Raw genomic sequence first — 18,343 nt, forward strand, 5'->3', positions numbered from 1 at the left:
TTTCCTCTTATTCATCATACTTTGTTTGCCAAAACCTTTTGAGTTTTTGCAGCCTGCCAGCATGTGTTCCCTAATTTTGTCTTCCTTCTCTTCAAACTCTTTTTTTTAATATAACTTTTTCTTGTCCTCTAGTCATTCGTCTTGCTTTTTTCCAAGTTTCTCTCCTGTTAAGTTTGCATCTTTCTTGAAGTGTAATGCCCCAAATAGGGTGTAAGGCCATCGGAAGTCATGCATGTGGAAAAATGGAAGTCTTCCCACACAAGTCATCTTATACTGGTATACATCTTGTGTATGTGTTCCAGTATGCTTGGGTTTTTTTTCCACAAAATGTGTTTTCTTGGTTTGTGAACCATTCTGCATCTCTAAGATCAGAGCATTCACCTGGAGAAAAGATGGTACCTAGAGAGGACTACTGCTAAAACAGAAGCTTAACAGCATCTTAGTGTTTGATGGCAGCTACTGAGTTTCATATCATGCTAAAATAATGAAATCTTCTAGCGCTATGTTCAGGTGTCAATTGCTTATTGCTAGAGTAAAGAAACAACTTTGAAGGACCTCACAGGGTGACATTTATGGAGAAGCTGAGGAAGTCATTTTTGAGGCAGAACTAGAGCACCTTTTAAACAGTAAAAAGGTGGGAAGGAAATATATGCCTATTTATGTGGATTATCATTAAACATGGAAGTAAACCATTGATATCTGTATCAAACATGATACTTTTACTTAAAAGCATTTTGGAAGCATGTCCAAAATCATACTTCTAAGTCAGAAGTTAATCATCGTTTATGGGCAGATTTGGTCATTTTTCTTCTCTCAGTCTATAAAAGGCTTTTTGCAAAAAAAAAGAAGTTTTAGGTGTTTGATTACTGTGTTGTATTTTTGCTTGATCTTCAGTCAGGTATTTTAAGTTTAGTAGCAGCCTACGGGGAATGTACTATTTGAAGTAAAACAGTTGACTCTCCTGAGGATGGAAACTTGGTGAAGAGTTTGATTATGAGATGCATGAAGAGAAAGGAGAACCATTTGGGTGGGCACAAGAGGCTGCTGTATTTTACTAAGTTTCTGCCCCTGCCCCAACTCATTCCATGGTTCATATCCAGAAGATACTCTTCTCCTGCCTGTATGTTAATGTGTTGGCATGCAGAAACAAGAAGAAAAAAGAAAGTGCAACTGTTGCTAGGATCTAACATTTTGGAGCCTGTCTTCAAAGCCACATAAAGTCTGTTTGTCTGACACGTAGAACACCTTGTGAATTCTGTTCATTTTGGGAAAATAGGCTGCTTAATAATGGCATCCTTTTTGAAATGTCTGTATTTTAAAAAATTTAGTGAAGACACTTAAATCTTGGAATGGATGTTTTAGAAAGGAATTAGATGCTTGTAAGTTGACGTAAGAATCTGGTGTTTACTATTCTGTGCGGTTGCTGAGCAAAGCAGCATTGCTGTTGTAGTGCCTATTGTTTTTAGTGATTTGTCTTTTTGAAAAATCATGTATACAATGAGGTGAAAATTTAGAGACTGGGAATGGAAAAGATGCAGCCATTCCTGTGGAAAATTTCCATCCCTTTTCTTGTCCTAGCAACACAAAGATATTGGGAAGGAGGGACCTGATTCACCTGAAGTCAGCATCTTTTTGGAGACTCAACAGGGGCAGCAGGCCCCTTCACAGTTTTCAGTGAATAATCTAACAAGTAATCATTTCTGAAGGGTCCTGTTTATGTGGAATCCCCAGTCAGGCGTGTCCTTCCACTCATTCAACTCATGTTACTTGCTGCCCGTCTGTGTGTTGATTCGACTAGTCATCTTGGGAGAGCTGCCATATCCCTGCTTGGCCGTGTGGGTTTGGTAGGTTTGGGACAAGGTGGTTTTTTTTCCTCTATAAAGGTCTGTTTCGTTTCAGACTTATTAGCAATGCTCTGGATTTTTGAGTTTTCACTGCAACATCTGCAGTTATGTCTTCAGCTTCCAAACCTGTAGAGTTATCCAAGTCTTTAAAGAACTAGGATATTTGTCATGTTTCTTATGATATGTTCTGTTGGTGTTGACTTCGTCTTTGCTTTGCCTATCTGCTATGTATAAATTTTTAAAATTATTCCCTGTTTCCTTACTACCTTTTCACACTGCTCTTTTTATGATTTTCCTCTACATGATTATCTTGTGTTAAGTCTAAAATATTTAGCTTGTGAGTGTATTTGTCTTTTCCACCATTTCAAACAAAATTTTGTGCTTATTTCAATGAAATGTTGCACATGTGTGAGTTTCTTGTCAAGTGACAACAAGTGTCAAGTGCTTCTTAGGAAACTTTTTTCCCCCCTCATTCTGTTTTTTAAAACTTGGCTTTTTCTTTGGCATTTCTCTTCCCCAGCTCCTTCAACTGTTAAAATTGTTTCTGCTGTCTGTCACAGTACTGAGCCTGGCTAAGTCATAGGTTGTTTAAGCATTACAATATATCACAAATGTCTACCTGTTTTATTCATTTTTTGTTGTTTTTTTTTGTTTTTTTTTTTTTTTTACGACATGGAAAGAAATAACCAGTGCCCTAGCAACTTGCATCAGTTACCTCTTCATTGTTATATCCAGAATACTCCATTTGCACTCATATCCCATTTAAAAGAGTGGTGTACATCCTGCTGCTTTTCCTTCATGTTGTATTCTTTCTCCACCCTGTTGTCCTTTGTCTTTGCTCATCTAATACTGATAGGGGTTTTTTTGTTGTTGTTACGTTTTCAAATTAATAGTGCTTTTAATGCTGTAGCAATAACTAGGTCTCACACCTGTCTGAACAGCATAGTGATGACATGAAAACACAGTCATCCTGTTCCCTCCCCCTTGGTTGTCTCTGTTTCTAGCCAGATTTGACATTTAGCAGATGGACAGTGTGGGGTGGAGGCACACGGCCTTTTTCTCCTGTGGCAATGAATCACCTCTTCTCCCCCTCCGAATAGAGAGAAAACTTATCTTGTGAAAAAGTAATAGCTGAGGCAGGTATCTGGCTGATGCTGGATATAAGTAGTGTTGTATGTATATTCTCTGAAAACACCATTATTGTTACTGGAGCCAGACCAGTGTTGGACATCTTGGTTTGCTTTGCAAAATGAGATTTGCCTTTGGTGGTACAGAAGAGAGAAGTTTCGCTTACCTAGGCAGCTTTTTGGTCCATAACTTCTACCTTCATGTCACTTTTCTTGGAAAAAATATAATTAAGCCATTGAAGCTAGCATACTTCAGTATCTACAGAATTTTCAGACTTTATTGGGGTTTCTGGAACAAGTTTTCATTAGGCAAGGATGGCAGATGTAAAGCAGACATCAGTTGTTTGGTGGAAAATAGCTTCAAATTGAGATTAATAAAGTTGTTTATAAAATTTGGCAAAGGCTGTCCTATGTTACCAGATTTAGTGATGACCCCATTATTTGCTCTGATTTAATCAACTGATATACCTAAATATCTTTGTAGTGTAATCAAGAAGCTCTCAGGCTTTTTAATTTTTTTTTTATTCTTAATCTTTTCAGAAAGTTAAATACTTATTTTTCTGGTGAAGAATTTCTGCCTTTTTTTTAAAAAAAATTTTATATGTGTGTGTGTGCATGTGTGTGTATCTCTCTTTAAGTCTGAGAGCACCCCTATGAAGTGGGAATGTACTGTTGTCCTGTTTTGGAGGGAGCTGAGCTGGCCTGACTCTTGACAGGACGTCCAGCATCTGAACGATGTTTGTCAGCTGAAAAGGTGGTAACTTCCATTCCAAATGAGAAGGCAGTTAGTGGGAGCAGATGAAGGTATGGGAAGACTGAGGGCTGGGTGCATAAAGGGAGTGATAGGGAACAGCGCTTAGCACTCCCCTGCGTTACTTGTAGGCAGCTGGCAACAGTGTAAGCTGCAACTGTAACTACCTACAAATGGAGTTGGCAATAGCTGAGGTGTAATGAAGTATTTAAGCAGTCATTTGGGAAACGGATATATTCATTCTACTCCCTGGTATTTAGTCTGAAGGACTGGAATCCATGGGAGTGCATTCATCACTGAGCTATATGATAATGCTCCATTTTCATATGTGCTGATAAATTCTGTCTGGCTTAATGAGTCCTCCATATCTATTCTTCACTCCTGCTGTACAGGTATTCCAGGCCTCCTCCTCCTCTCTCTGCTTGGTGGGTAGAGAAGTTGTGGGAGATAGATTTGTAATCTTCCTGAGCTGCATTGAAGTTAAATGAATGAATGATGTTCCTCCAGAATATTTTTACAAAAGGTTATATTTTTCTGAATTAAATCTGTGGCTGCAGCCCTTTTTAATGAACTCAAGAGTGTTAATGAGCACTGGATTTGAACTAAGTCAACCAGGGATAAAACTTAGAGATAAGGATGCTTAGTCCAGGCATTCTGATTGGATTCGGATATGAAATAGATGTTAAGCTATCTGTCTCTGGCAAAATGGGAGCAGTTTTGGGCATGCTTGGAAGCATAGCTCAGTATGACTCTAGAACTCCACTGAGAAAAACTTAGGTGGCTATAAAATTTTAAGTGCTGAAGGGTAGACTAGGAATTCAGGGTTTGATTACACTTTTCTGTCCAAACTAAGATGACCTCACTTGTAGGTAAGTCCTTGAGGCAGGTGTTTGCTTCTGGGCTTACAGTTCTGAAGATGCCCAATATAATAAGCATTCACACTATCTGGCAAAATGTTCCTATTGTACAAGGAAATTGAGGGATCTCCTCTGTGCTTATACGAGTGATAGTGATTTTACTATCCATTCACCTGTCACTGGCTGACAGACTCAACTGAAGCCAGGCAACTGGCAGCATTCTTCTTGGGTTCCGATAAAGAAAAATCAACATTACCAGTAGTTTTCATATTAACCTTCTATCTATGTAAGTATCTATGTCTAACGGTAAGGACCGCTCTGTGAACTACTTTCTGATATCCAGCATTCGGTGTGTTCACAGCTGTTATGCTTTTCCTCTTTGTCAAATAATCTCGGAAGAACTGTCAGTCATAGCTAACAGGGTTTTTTGTTGGTGTTTTTTTCGTTTTCCCCCTTCAACTGAAGTAAAGATTAGGAGCATAATGCAGAATGGACATGCACTTTTTTTTGATAGCATCCCTATGTAAGTTGTGACATGGATCTTGTGATACCTCTTCAGTAGTGATCTGCCTTTCAAGTTTGAAATGAAAGTTTAAAAAAACCTGAAACCAGAGGACTAATTCTGGGTCTTGTCTCCTATTAGTTTGGGTCCTGGGACATGGTGCTCCAGTATTACAAAAAAAAAGGAAAAATCCCATTGTGTTCAGAACGCTGATAATGAAAGGAAAATGACACCGTTTATCTTTAGTTTCCTATTGGTGTTTATTCAGTTTAAATAAAAGATGTATGTATGTCAGACAAAGGATTCAGTTGACTGATTTCTAGATCAGGTAGCTCCTGTTTAGAAGTTTTGAACTCTTACACCAGTTATAATAAGCATATTAAAGAAAAAAGAAAATACAGTCATCTTTTTTTTGGCTCGTAGGTCATGAAAAGGTCTCCATGCTTTGTCAGGTAATAGTAATTGTAAAATAGCTGGCAAGATATGCATTTAGCTCTTATTAAAGAACAGGTTAGAACTTGTTGACTGCAATAATAACAGTAAGCAAACTGGTTTTTGCTAAGAATGAAAGATTTCTTGCTGATACCTGTTGATTACAAGGAAAGCAAAGGCAATGTGGAGACTTGCAAAGCTCTACATCCATTGTAAACAAGCAATTGTGTTATGTTCTATATAAAGAACACAGGAAGTCTGCTTAAAGACTGTTTTGTATCTGTAACAATGTTAATATTAAAATATAGAGTAGAAAATTGCTGAAAAACTTCTAGCTGGTAGTACAAGGAATGTTAATCTGAAAATACATTTACAAGAAGTTAATTTCTGTTTAGTTTTACGGAGGGGAGAAATCATAACTTTATTATTTGGCAAAGCTGCTTATTTCACTCAACCATGTTTCAAGGCTACATACTTATATCATTAAAAAAATAAGAGTTATTTCAGAATGTTTTTCTACTGTATTTTGTCCAGAGCTAGAGCAGTTTTGTGAGAATGAATGCTTTAAGCTTGTTTCAGTTGCCCATTTCCCTCTGTAATCTTACTAGTTTATGGGATCTGTTGAAAATGACTTTTTTGCAATTCTTCTAAGGGTAGTAAATTGGTGTAATAAATTGCATGTGCATGATTAAAGGTAGCATTTTGGCCTCTAGAATTCTTGCTACTTTGTATAATTCACAAGATGGAGAATGCAGTTCAGGATGTGATTAGCTGGGTCACAAACTTGGTTTTTGACTTGCTGTCTATCAAGGGGCCCAAGGTGGGGGTTTTTTGGGTTTTTTTTTTTGTTTGTTTGTTGTTTTTAACAGAGTTGCCCCGTAGTCTGTCTTCAACATTTGCCAGTGCATGATTCTGTCCCCAGGTGCAAGACTTAGCATTTGTTTGAGGTTTCTCTCAGCCTATTCTTTCAGTTTGTTGAGCTCCCTCTGAATGGCAACTCTGCCCTCAAGTCAATCAGCCATGTCACCATCCCACCTATTTGGTGTCTCAACAAACTTGCTGAGAGCTCATTCTGTTCCATTGTCCAGGGTGTCGAGGTTAAGCTGTGTTGATCCCTCTATCAACCCCTGAGGAATGGCATCTGTAACAGTGTGCTAGTTAAACTATGAGGAGTGCCAGTTAGACTTTTGAGTATTGACAACTAGTCTTTGAGCCTTGTAATCCAGACGATTTCCCACCCATCTTGCAGTCTGCACATCCCTCCTGTTTGGCAACAAAAATACTATGAGACTGCATTGAAAACCTTGCAAACATCAAGGTAAACAACATCCCTGGTACTTTCCTTGTGCACTGAGTCAGTCATCTCACTGCAGAGGGCAGGTTTATCAGGCATGATTTGACATTTGCAAACCCATGTTGGCTGTTCCCAGTCACCTTGCTGTTTGTTGTGCTTGGAATGGGCTTCCATGGAGACTTGTTCTGTAATTTTTCTGGGGACTGAGGTGAGGGTGGTCATCCTGTTGTTCCCCAGGTGTTGTTTCTTCATCTTTTTGGAGGTGACTGTACACATTTGTCTTTTTCCAAGGATATCCACTGATCACCACTCCTTTTCCGATGTGATAGGGAGAGACCTCTTGTCCGGCTTAATCAGTATGTGCATCCCCTCTAGATCCATAAACTAGCATATTTCCAGTTTGCTTTAGTGGTCCTTAAGTTGATCCTTCTTTCCTGCAGGTAGTACTTCTCCAAACTCTACTGCTAGGCACTGGGGCCTGAGAAGCCTAAGGGTAGACCTTGCTGGTGAAGACTGGCAAGGCATTGAGTGTCTTAGCCTCTTTCATGTCCTTTGTCACTAGGTCTTTCCTCTCTTTCAGCAGTGGACCTGTGTTATCCTGGCTTATAGAAGGACATCCAGTATGGTTGGTCATAAAATCCCTTCTTTCTGTTCCTTGCACCTCTTGATAGTTTCAGCTTCAGCTGTGGTTTTCCTAATGCTATCCCTAGGTGCCTGGAAAGTGCTTCTGTGTTCCTCCTGGGTAACTTGTCTCAGGTTCCACCTTCTCTAAGCTTCCTTTTGTTTTTGTTAGAAGTTCCCCATTTAGCCAAATAGCAGAGCAAATGGATCCATCTCATCCTCTGTGGAGGTTGTTCTTGAAGATCAACCAGCTCTCCTGGGTACCTTTGTCGTTCATGACCATCTAACCATGAGATCCAGCCAAGCAGATCCCTGAATAAAGCAAGTCCATTTTCCTACAATCCAGGGTTTTTGTTTGTTCTGTTACTTGCTTTCCTTACTTCTCTTAGGATCTTAAGCTCCAGTATCTCGTGGTTGCTGCAGCCAAGGCAGCTGCTGACTTCCGTGTCCCTGATTAGACTGTTTTTTGGTTTTGTTTTGTTTTTTGTTTTGTTTTGTTTTTTTAAATTTATGACTAGAAAATTCAGTAGAGCAACACTCCTAGTCAGTTTGTTCAGCATTTGTGTCACTACTTGTCCTCAATGCATTCGTAGTCTGGATTGCTTGTGCCCTAATGTGTTGCTCTTCCAGCAGATGAACTGGTGGTTCTATCCCACCATGAGGACCAGCGGTAAGTGTGTGAAAGCTTCCCTTGTTGCCCTGTCCGTTGTGTGCTTCTTACCTCGTATCTCCAACACCTCAAGAGCTTGTTTTAGTCAGGTTTGGATTATATCCTCCTCATGATTCCTAAATTTCTTTTGGTATGTAGAAGCAGTAGTTAAGTACAAGTGTAGTTTATGTGAGACTGAATGTGTTTGCCATCCAAAGGCAAATGACTTATTTGGCATATGTAAGGTAAACGCTTGTTTTTGTTTCCGTATATTTCAGCACACAAACAGATGATTTAAACACCATAATTTCTGCCTCAGTCTATAATTTAATTTTACCTAAATAATGAATGTACATCATCTCCTGTTTCGTCACCATAGAGAGAGATACTTGTGTTGAGCTGTTTGTATCTCCTGTTCTGCATATCCTAGAATCAAGATTAAAAACATTTCAGTATTACATTGTGACAGAAGTGATCTGTACTGGTGGTAGGTGAAGTGTGGAAAAGAAAAGTCTGATCCAATGGAATGTGTTGAAAAGCAATAGCTAATGTTTTGGCTAGTTTGTTAGCCAAGTTTTGAAAGGAAAAAATACACTGAACAAACACAAGAAATCCCCCAACACCCCCAATCCACAAAAAGCCTAGAAGTGGTAACGTGCTGCGGCTTTTCAGATGGTTTTCAGGAATACACCATTGTAATGGTGGTGCTGTATGTTAATTCAATATTATCTATTTAAGTCTTCAGAAGCATTGTATTTCTTCTGGGGATGAAGCTTTATGAGAAAGAACCAAGAATACAAACTTGGTTCTTTGTGTAAAGGATTTGTTAACTCTGCACTTAACTAGCTGAATATATTTTTAATATTCTGTTCTTTCTGAGTGCAGAAAAGAATACTTTGTGTAAGGTAATACTGTCTGCTTGGAATTATAATGAACACACAAAATGTAAAGAATCTGTTATTTAATCTTCAGGATTTTAAACATCTATTTAGTGTGGATTGGGTGTTTCTTTTGGTTTTGTCTGTATCATCTGCTTTAAAATATATCTTAAAATCTGACACAGGCTTCAAGCCATCAAGAAGATGAACAAGTGGTCCTTGTCAGAACAGATCGAAGTGGAAGGGCATGGCCTGTGACCGCGCCAACTGAACCACAGGAGCCAAAAGGAGGACGAAGAAAATGGCAGATGGTAAGTTTTACAAATGTGAGTGTTAAAGTGTAATTCTGAAATTATTTTTGTAGTTTTATGATGCTATAATTAATATGAATGCCTTATCAGAATGTCAATAAGTAGTTAAAAAGTTCCTTTCAGAAGATGATTGTAATTAAGTGTTAGAGTACCTATTTATTAAGCATATATTAAGTTTATTTTCAGTCTGTGTTTCCCTAGGGATCACTTCAGGGCTTATTTAAATGCACATTCAAGGAAAAGTAAGTTTTTCAAATTACCAGTCTCTTAGCCAAGTAGTTTATATTACATAAAGTTATATAAATAATGAAGATTAGCAGAGGTGAATATTTCCAAAATAAGAAAGATTCTACTGAGATACTCAGGTCTCAGAGGCTAATTTTCCTTTTTTCTTCTCCTGATCAAAAGTACTGCTACTGCTGATAATAAAAATTATGACCTAATCTTTGTAACAAAGTGCTTTGGAGAACAGTGAGAAGCTTGGAGGCTGGAGCAGTGTTTTATTCTTAGGGTATTTGCCTGCAACAGTATATAAACTAATATTTTGATCGTCTTGGGATAAGAGGGGATGGCAATACCTCATATTTCTAGAAAGTATGTTCTTGATTAGTAGAACAGCTCAGTTTGTAACATTGCTATGGAGGAGTGAAAGGCACAAGGGGGTGAGGAATTGGTTGTCATCTTCCTGTTGTTTCCATTTTGGAAAATGCCATCTCTGCTTTATGTTAATGTCCATTCCCTATGCTCCTTCAGGATTTAGTTTAGTCCTGCCCTAAAGGACAAACTCTGTTCTCTTGTGCACTCTGTCTAACTTGGCAATATTTCCCAGCAGAGGTACCACATTTGTACGAGTTTTCAGTAGTGTCTGTGATTACTGTGTTTCAGTAGTGTCTGTGACTTGACAATTCAGTGTAAATAATGAAGATTACTTTTTGGAATATTCCATTTTTGTGAGCTGATTAACTGTGTCAGTGAATTACTATACATCTTTCCTGAGTGATAATGTTATAGCTCTGATAGCTTAAGGATATAAAGGATATAGTGATTGTGGGAAGGAGCTATACTTGTATTTAGACCTACTGATGCAGTTGAAGGGGAGGATGTTCGTTTCCTTAGGTCAAACGAAGCAGCAAGCTGAATTGTTTCAGATGTGCTTAGCTTGATTCATGATTCTTTAAACTTGTTGAAACTATTAGAAGCTGAATTTTATAGTTGATCTTTCTCACTAGGTTAATATTTATTTTCAATATGTTTGTTTCCAGGTCCCTACTCATATAGATAAAGAAAGAGTAAGGTATTTCCAGGATGATGATAGTATGAACCTGAAGGATTTGGTCAAAAATGAGAAGATGAGAACAGCAGAGGATCAAAACTCACTGTTCATGCGTATGGCATCAAAGGTAAGGTGTCACGTGTATGGCTTCTTAATTAAGCATTTTATTATTAGAAATATCAGGGAGGACATGAGGCCTCAGTCCTCTAGGTATGTTGCTTTTGGTTGAGAATTCTGTTTGTCTTGAATAACAATCAAGTCTGTTGTAAGATGGTCCTGGTAGATGTTATCAAAGTGATGGAAACCTGCATGCATGCAGGAAATGTGGTGTGTTCAGTTGCTTCATAGAGGTGATTGTGCTGTTCCTCTGCCTATAGAATTTGACGCTTTTGAGGTGAACACTTTGAGAGCGCGTTGTACATTGATGTTACTTATGCCCATCAAAGCAGGTCTTCCCCAAATTAGTGACGAATAAAAGCAGCATTTTCTTAGTGTTTAGAATGTCTCTTCCATCTAGGAGTTACAAGAATCAATGAGATTTGAAGCAAACTACCTGAAATTCCACCAGGATGTCCTGGATAATGAGATAATTTATGCTCATAGGCCACACAGATTTATACATTATGGGTCTGTAATATGTATATATACATACACATTATGGATATATACACACACATATTTGGAGATATATGTGTGTGTATATATATATAAAATTATAACTTAATGTGAATCCACTTAAAAGAGCGGCCAGCTCCAGACAGATACTGCAGTGCAAACGGAATGATTAATTTCTGTCATCCAAACTGAATAATAAAGGATACTTTCTGTGCTTGATATGGAAGTGTTTGACAGAGATGATTTCCAATAGCTATGGCATACAGTTTCTCTAGTGTGCTTCAATTTTTACTAGGTTAGCGTTCCAGTATTTATGCACCGAGCAGGTTTTCAAAAAGCTTGTTAGCATGGAATTAGTATCAACACAGACAAAATTTGTTTTTCCATTTTTCTAGAAGGCAGGCAAGATCCTGGAGAGTGGGTTTTGGTTGGTTGTTTTTCTCTTTTCTTTTTAAAATTCTCCTTCTTCCCATGATACTTGAAAGAATCAGAAAAGCCATAATAGTGCCCAGTAGAAAATACTTAACCTGATGCTATAAACCATCTGGCAGGAAGTTCTTCTGGAGAGATTATCAGAACTTTAGAAAGTCGTGTGTTTTATGCATCTTCTCATTCAGCTGCTTCTGGTAGAAGTTCTCTTCTCTCCCACTGGCATACTCAAAAAAATGATGGCCTTGGGGTCCAGTTAAATAAACATATCTTGTTGCCAGTATTTGTTTTCCTTCTTTAACTTCCCTTCCAAAAAACAAAAAAAAAACCCAAACCCAAACACATAAAAGATTGCTTCAAAACTTGTGTAAAGGTGCAAACTATTAATTATAATTAACTAGCATATCTGTCATGCAAACATTTACAAGTAAATGAAAATGTAAGGACACAATAAAACTTTGTACTGTCCACATCATATGATGATAAGCATAACAAAGAGAAATGGTTGCCATTTTCTCAAGGACCTTATTCATCTTGTATTGTCTTGTCTCCATTAAGTGTTGCATTTTATTTAGAAGAGGTAACTTTTGTGAAGAATGGTGGTTGGGGTGTGTGCGTATGCATGTCTATATTAAAACATAAGTGAAATGGAATTTAAAAAAAATCTTTAACTCAAATCTGGGCATCAAAGGTGAGTTTGTAAATCAATATTAACATGTCTTTCTGAAATTATTATTAATGTGCTCGATTTGTCCTGTGTTTAGTCTGATGTTTTCGTGTGACTGCTACCACTGAACAGTTTAGAGGATTGCTTTTTGTGCTCTGATTCTTTTCAGAGATGTGAAAATAAAACAAGGCTAATTTGAGCTTCCTGAGTTTGGTAATAGCAAATGTTTGCACTGCCCCTGTGAAGACATGGTGGAAAGTGCTTTCAAAAAGAGATTTTTTTTTTTTCTTGGATTTTTCTAAACTCAAATGAAAGGACATTCAGACTTTTCTGAGAAATATGTGTGCATTTATACAGTAATGTACTTGGCTTGCCCCTGAAATTTCTAAACTTTGTGAAAAGTATTCTTTGTGTATTCATATACTTACTGATTCCAAGTTTCTTCACTTCAAACTGGAAATAATGCTTGACTCTTAGAGCATGTTCAGTTGTCCTTGGTTTAGTTTTTGTATTTTTGACATTATATTAAGTAATTATTAATGCAAGGAAGACTAGCAAACTTGAAGCGACATCAAAGATTCCTATATTATTTACTTTTGTAAATCTTCAAAGGGAAAATTCCGATAATTTTTCTTTGTGGTTTTTTTTTGTCCTGTTCTTTTTTTCTATTCAGTTTTGAAATGTTGTGAATTTTCCAAGTTCTTGATAACTCAGACACTTAAGGCAAGTGCAGTTATATGAGAGCGCCACACAGCCCAGTATTCTGTGGCCAGTAGTGACTGCTTGGGAGAAAGAGTGTAAGAACAGGTCACATTTCCAATGATGCAGCCTTTAGGTACTTTCCTGGCCTTTAGCAATTCGGAAGTTTTTGTGGTACCTCCTTACCTGGTATTTCTCTCTGCTTTGGTTTATGGATAGTTAAGTTAATTGGGGATTGGACTGAATATCCCTTGTTACTTCCTTTCTGTGGCTCCTCATCTCCCATTCTATTATCTGTACCTATTGCTAAAAGGCATGAGCTATAATTATTGAATTTGAAGAAAACAGAAAAGCACATCCTGTATGCATAACATCTTTGGTTAGCATTCTTATACCTGCAGCCAGTTCCTCAAAGATTTTAGTTACTTGCACCATAAGGATTTCTGGGACAGTAGTGAAATGTGATCCATTTAGGAATGGTGCAGAAATGGCCTGGCTCGGTGGTAGCTGTTTTCAAAATAAAGATGCTGTACAAAAGAGGGTGGACTTTGGCAACTGGACTTCTGCATCCATATAGTAGATGAAAATGCAATATAGTGTTTAACTTCTATTAAAAGGCAATTATGAAGAAATGTGGAGTCTATTTAGTAGGAGTTTAAAATGAGTATGTAAAAAGAAAATGCTTGCAGGTTATGAGGACCCTCTAGTACTCAGTGCTAATTGCACATGTATGCCACTGGTGAAAACATTCTAAGGGAGTGAACACCCTCCCAAAATGGGATAAAACTTTATTTAATTGTTTTTATTTAAAAATGAATCCAAGGGTGGGTGAACAGAATAATAAAGAGCTTCTGGAGATTAAGATAAAAATAAAATCCAGAACCCAACCATTATTTAAAAGGTATTTGTTATGTCCAAGTAAGGAGAATGGAAAAGAACGTGAGCCTAGTAGGCTTAGAAGTAAGCTTTGATAAGAAAGATTGAAAAATTATCTTGAGGGAATTACTTTAAGCAATTATTTTGAGTTGGCTAAAAGCAAACTAGGAGTTAAACTCATTGGAAGCAAGAAGCCTGCAGGAATGTGGTGTTGAAAAAACCTGATCAAGGTATAACTAGGGCATTGAGGAAAGATAAGTGCATGCCAGAAGAAGTAATGAACTATTTGTATTAATATCCTCTATAAATGAGGTCAGAGCGATTCTTTTGCATGAGCCCTTATTTACAGGGAGTAAGTGGAAAACTCTCTCAAGTTAAGTGTCAGTACAATGAATTCTAACTCAAATTTATAGAAATCCATTATTTTAAATTGAAAATGAATTTGAGATGAATAATAACAAATTACTAAAACCAAATGGTCCTCGCTTAAGTGTTCTGAAAGAAGCCAGGTGTGATGTGCTGAACTATGAACTGCTGAGTGTAATCTTTATTCATCCTGAGGAACAGAAGATGGCAAGTGTAATGGCAATCTTTAAAAAGAAACCAGAGGGAAGGAGTAAATGGTTATTTTTTTATTATAAAAGGAGGTTACCAGTGGATTCATCGGGAATCTCTTCTGTTCAACACATTCATAAACCATGTGGAGGAAGGGATACTTTATAACCTGACAATTTGTTATTGTTATGTAATTATTCAGGACTGTCAAAAATAGAGGTCACTATAAATTGTAGAATTTCAAAATACAAATCTGGGATTTTTCTGACATTGTGAATCTTATATCTGAACTGATTCTTAAGATTCACTTTAGAGAGTAGCTGGAGAGACGTATATATTTTAGTGGTGTGAGTCATCTCTCCTATCTTGAATGCCCTCTGACAGACATTATGGGTATAAGAGGCATTAAGATGTCTAGCTCAGACACAGGACATTGTGCTATAGACCTCTCAAATAAGAACGAGATCTCGCCATAGGTATTGAGGCAGTAAATTCAGATGAAAGTCAGGGTTGATGAATGCAAAATGATGGTAAAATCGTGAAGCTGAGTGAACAGGGCATATACCACAACAGGCTGTTACTGCTTCATTTGAGAGTCATTGTGAATCTGCAAATATCATCTCAGTACTGGTGGGATTGTGAAAAAAGGGAATTAAGAAATTCCCAAGGCTGCTGTAGTGCACCCATGGTGCACCCATAGCTTGAATGCTACCCAAGCTTGTAAAGCATACCCTGTGGTCAAAGGTACAGAACGGTGGCCATTTGAAGAAAACTGAAGTAAGCCAGAATTTCTGCAGCTTGGGTGGGGAAAAAAGGCAGCTGATAGACTAGAACACACAATTAGCACCAAAGCTTAATAGAAAGCAACTATTTTTGTTTCTAATATGTAAAGTGGTCACAGAGCAGAGTTTAACATGAACGAGGTTTTTTTGGGTTTGGGATTTTTTTTTTTCCCCCCCCCAAGTGGAGAAGGAAATTGTAGAACTTGTGCTGTAGAGCATGAGATACTGTGGAGGCCTTAATTGTGAGTGGGGGGAAAAGGATACAGCACCTTTGTGAAGTACAGTTTCATTGGTAAATATTAAGGAGATCTAGATAGGATTTTGGCTCAGGATTTCCCAGTGAAATGCTGAGAGCTGCTAGTGTGTAGCACAAGCACCAGTTCTACATGCCTTGTTCATGCTTTTCCCCATATGTTTTAGCTGTTGCTGGAGATTGATTTTGCAACATAAAATGATCACACTGGGTTAGAGCAAGCAGCTGAGTTTAGTATGTTTAATTCTAAAGGTTTCTTACTTTTTGTTTTGTTTTTGTTCTGTTTTGTTCAAGGATAAAATTTTTTTGTAATGTTACAAGAATTTATTGTGTTTCCTGGCTTATGCAACTGTTTTATTTTAGTTTGGGAAGGCTCTGAAGTTCCTACTGACTTCAGTAAGTTTTGGGTCAGATGCTATGCACTGTGTTTCTTTTTTGTTACTAGGCAAAGATGCACTACATCGCATTATTTTATTAGAACAAGATTCTTGAATGAATAGCTAGCTCTCAACTAATCTTAAAAGATTGAGCTGTATTATTTATTTACTAGCTAAGTGTGCTGGAGCATGTGCTCAAGGTAGATGTTTTTGTCCATTACTGTTCAAGATGAGGTTGTTCTTTCAGCTGTACAAGGAATCTGTTGCAATGGATTTTTAGTTGTCCCAATTTTGATTCATGGTACTGAAGCCCTCCAGTCCCATGCAGTGTCACATTTAGGTTTTGAAGGTATTTTTGTTTGGCTTTGACTAAAAGAAGCAATCATAGATGCCAGTTATTATTCTCTGTTAAAAGCTGAAATGCTTTTGGTAGTTTCTGTGCAGATGATTCCCAGCTCTTGTCACCACAAAATGTGATGGTCTTCCCCAGATTGTGATTGTTTCTTGAGCCTAAATTAAGAAACTGGCTCCCAGGCATCCTGAGTTTTCCATGTCTTTCCATGTTGGTAGAATGCATTCTTGTTCACAGCATTACAAGATCAGTGTTAGTGCTGAAGTGTTGGCAGCAGTCTGAAAAATTTGGGTGTGATCACAGATATTCTAGATGGTTTCTTTATGTACTTTATAAACCTATACTACAGAGAGTATCTGCATTGATTCATCTTATCAGTCTGAACTGCTTTTGTTTAGTGATTGTTGTGATTTCTTAGGCATGGCTACTGTGATAGAAGAAGCTATCCACTGAGGACAAAGCAATTGCTTTTAAAGAATGAAATATAGGGTGTATTTTTACCAACAGCCTTCCTTTAAGGATCTCCATTGCACAGTTGCTTCTCATCACAGTGTTGTTTTTGCTTCCATAAGTTCTAATGTCAAACCTGATGCCAATATTGCGGGAAAACTGATGTTTGAGGGGTGGCTCATCCTTAGGTTCAGTTGGATGCCTCTTTTCAGCTGAATGGAAAACAAACCAAAATTGGTTTGAATTACCAGAAAGATTTTTTTGTTTGTTTGTTTTTTTAAAATCTGTTGCATTTGTTAGCTGTCTTAAAATTGCTGGCTGCTCAGCGAGTAAAAAGAAAAGTTAGACTACAAATTTAAGGAGCTTCTGCTACCATAATATAGCCAAATATGTCTGGGTTTTTTTTGTTTAGAGCTTCTGTCTTATGGTCAGATCATACTTTTCCATATTGTCTGTATCTTGTTCAGTCCAGTGACTATTCAGTGTCTGGCAGCAAGGTGGCTCTCCAGTCCTTACAACTCTTTGGTTATGCAGTGTGATCACCCTTATTGCCATGTGTAATCCAATGTGAATTCACCACTGTGAAGAGAGGAGCCTAAACCCTCCCTGTCTTCATCACCTCAGTCTTCTGCAGCATGTTTGCATCTACTCCCATCATGTGTTGGACCAGCCAGCAGTGTAATTCCCCATGCAGTTGTGGCTGTGGCCAGCCGTGGTTACCGCTAAGCATATAGATTACAGCACTATTACTTCCTTTGTGGATTTTCCCAGGGCTTTTATTGCTTTTCCAGACTATGCCTAAAAGAAAATTCCAGCTGCCCGGCTGTTGAGGACGGAGGAAGTGGGCACTGCTCTCATGAATGGGAATGGAATGAGAAAGACCAGCATATTTTCTGGCTTTTGCAGAGCTGAATGCTCTGCTCCACATGAATACTGCTTTCCCGATATTTAGTGTTTTAATGGTATTCCAAATTATATACAGGCTAGTTGTTATGTATCTCTGAAGATAGTGACATAATTGCAGTTTTGTAAAGGGAGATGGGGATGTTGAAATAGAAAGATAATTCATAAAAGAATTTACTTTCTTAAATGAGACTTGGAAGAAATGTCAGTACGTAGACCCAAAATATCTATTGATGAAACCTCTGTCTAATCCCATTGGCAAATGAAAGTCTATATGATGTTATCTCATGCCTGACTCCCACTCAGATTCACAGACTAAACAGATGTTGTGTTCAAGCCATACTCGTCCTTACCAGTCTTTTTCCCACCTGTAAAGTTTCCTTTTCTCAAGAGCTCCACAAGACCAAATGGAGAGAATATGCCATCTCCTTGCTATTTGTTTGCCTGTTGAGCCTATGTTTTAAATTTAGATGAAAAGCAAATTCCAATTTATCATTTCTCTCTTGCCCATTCTTCTTTTTCTAGTCCTGGTTCTAATACAACTCTGTTGTACTTGAGGCTCTTATCTCCTGTTACTTTTTGGCTTCTGTTCACAGCAGATTGATGTGGATGTCAGTTATCTCAAACAGTTTGAAATACAGCCTCTCCCACAGCTGTCCTGTGCATGCTATTATGTCAAACTTATGAACATAATGCAAAAGCCTCAAATCTTTAATTTTCAGTGGTGAAAAAGTGTTTTTTAAACCAAAATTAAACCCCCACCACTAATCTTTTTGATAGATGGAAAAAAGCAGGCCTTAAAGTCTTATTCTTTTATATTTCACTGTTACGCCTAAAGGAAAAAAG

The 18,343-nt window shown here is 37.7% G+C and overlaps 1 protein-coding gene across 2 annotated transcripts in view; it reads left to right on the top strand.

Annotated features, from left to right (window-relative positions):
* Positions 1 to 18,343, top strand: part of CWF19L2 (CWF19 like cell cycle control factor 2) — an 86,090-nt gene that overhangs the window by 48,053 nt on the left and 19,694 nt on the right. For both annotated transcript variants that reach the window (XM_075711427.1, XM_075711423.1), the window contains exons 11-12: positions 9,141 to 9,266; positions 10,529 to 10,666. In XM_075711427.1, the coding sequence (XP_075567542.1) occupies positions 9,141 to 9,266; positions 10,529 to 10,666 (264 nt within the window). The remainder of the gene's footprint in view (positions 1 to 9,140; positions 9,267 to 10,528; positions 10,667 to 18,343) is intronic.

This window comes from Pelecanus crispus, chromosome 1 (genome assembly GCF_030463565.1).
Source record: "Pelecanus crispus isolate bPelCri1 chromosome 1, bPelCri1.pri, whole genome shotgun sequence".
Lineage (NCBI taxonomy): Eukaryota > Metazoa > Chordata > Aves > Pelecaniformes > Pelecanidae > Pelecanus > Pelecanus crispus.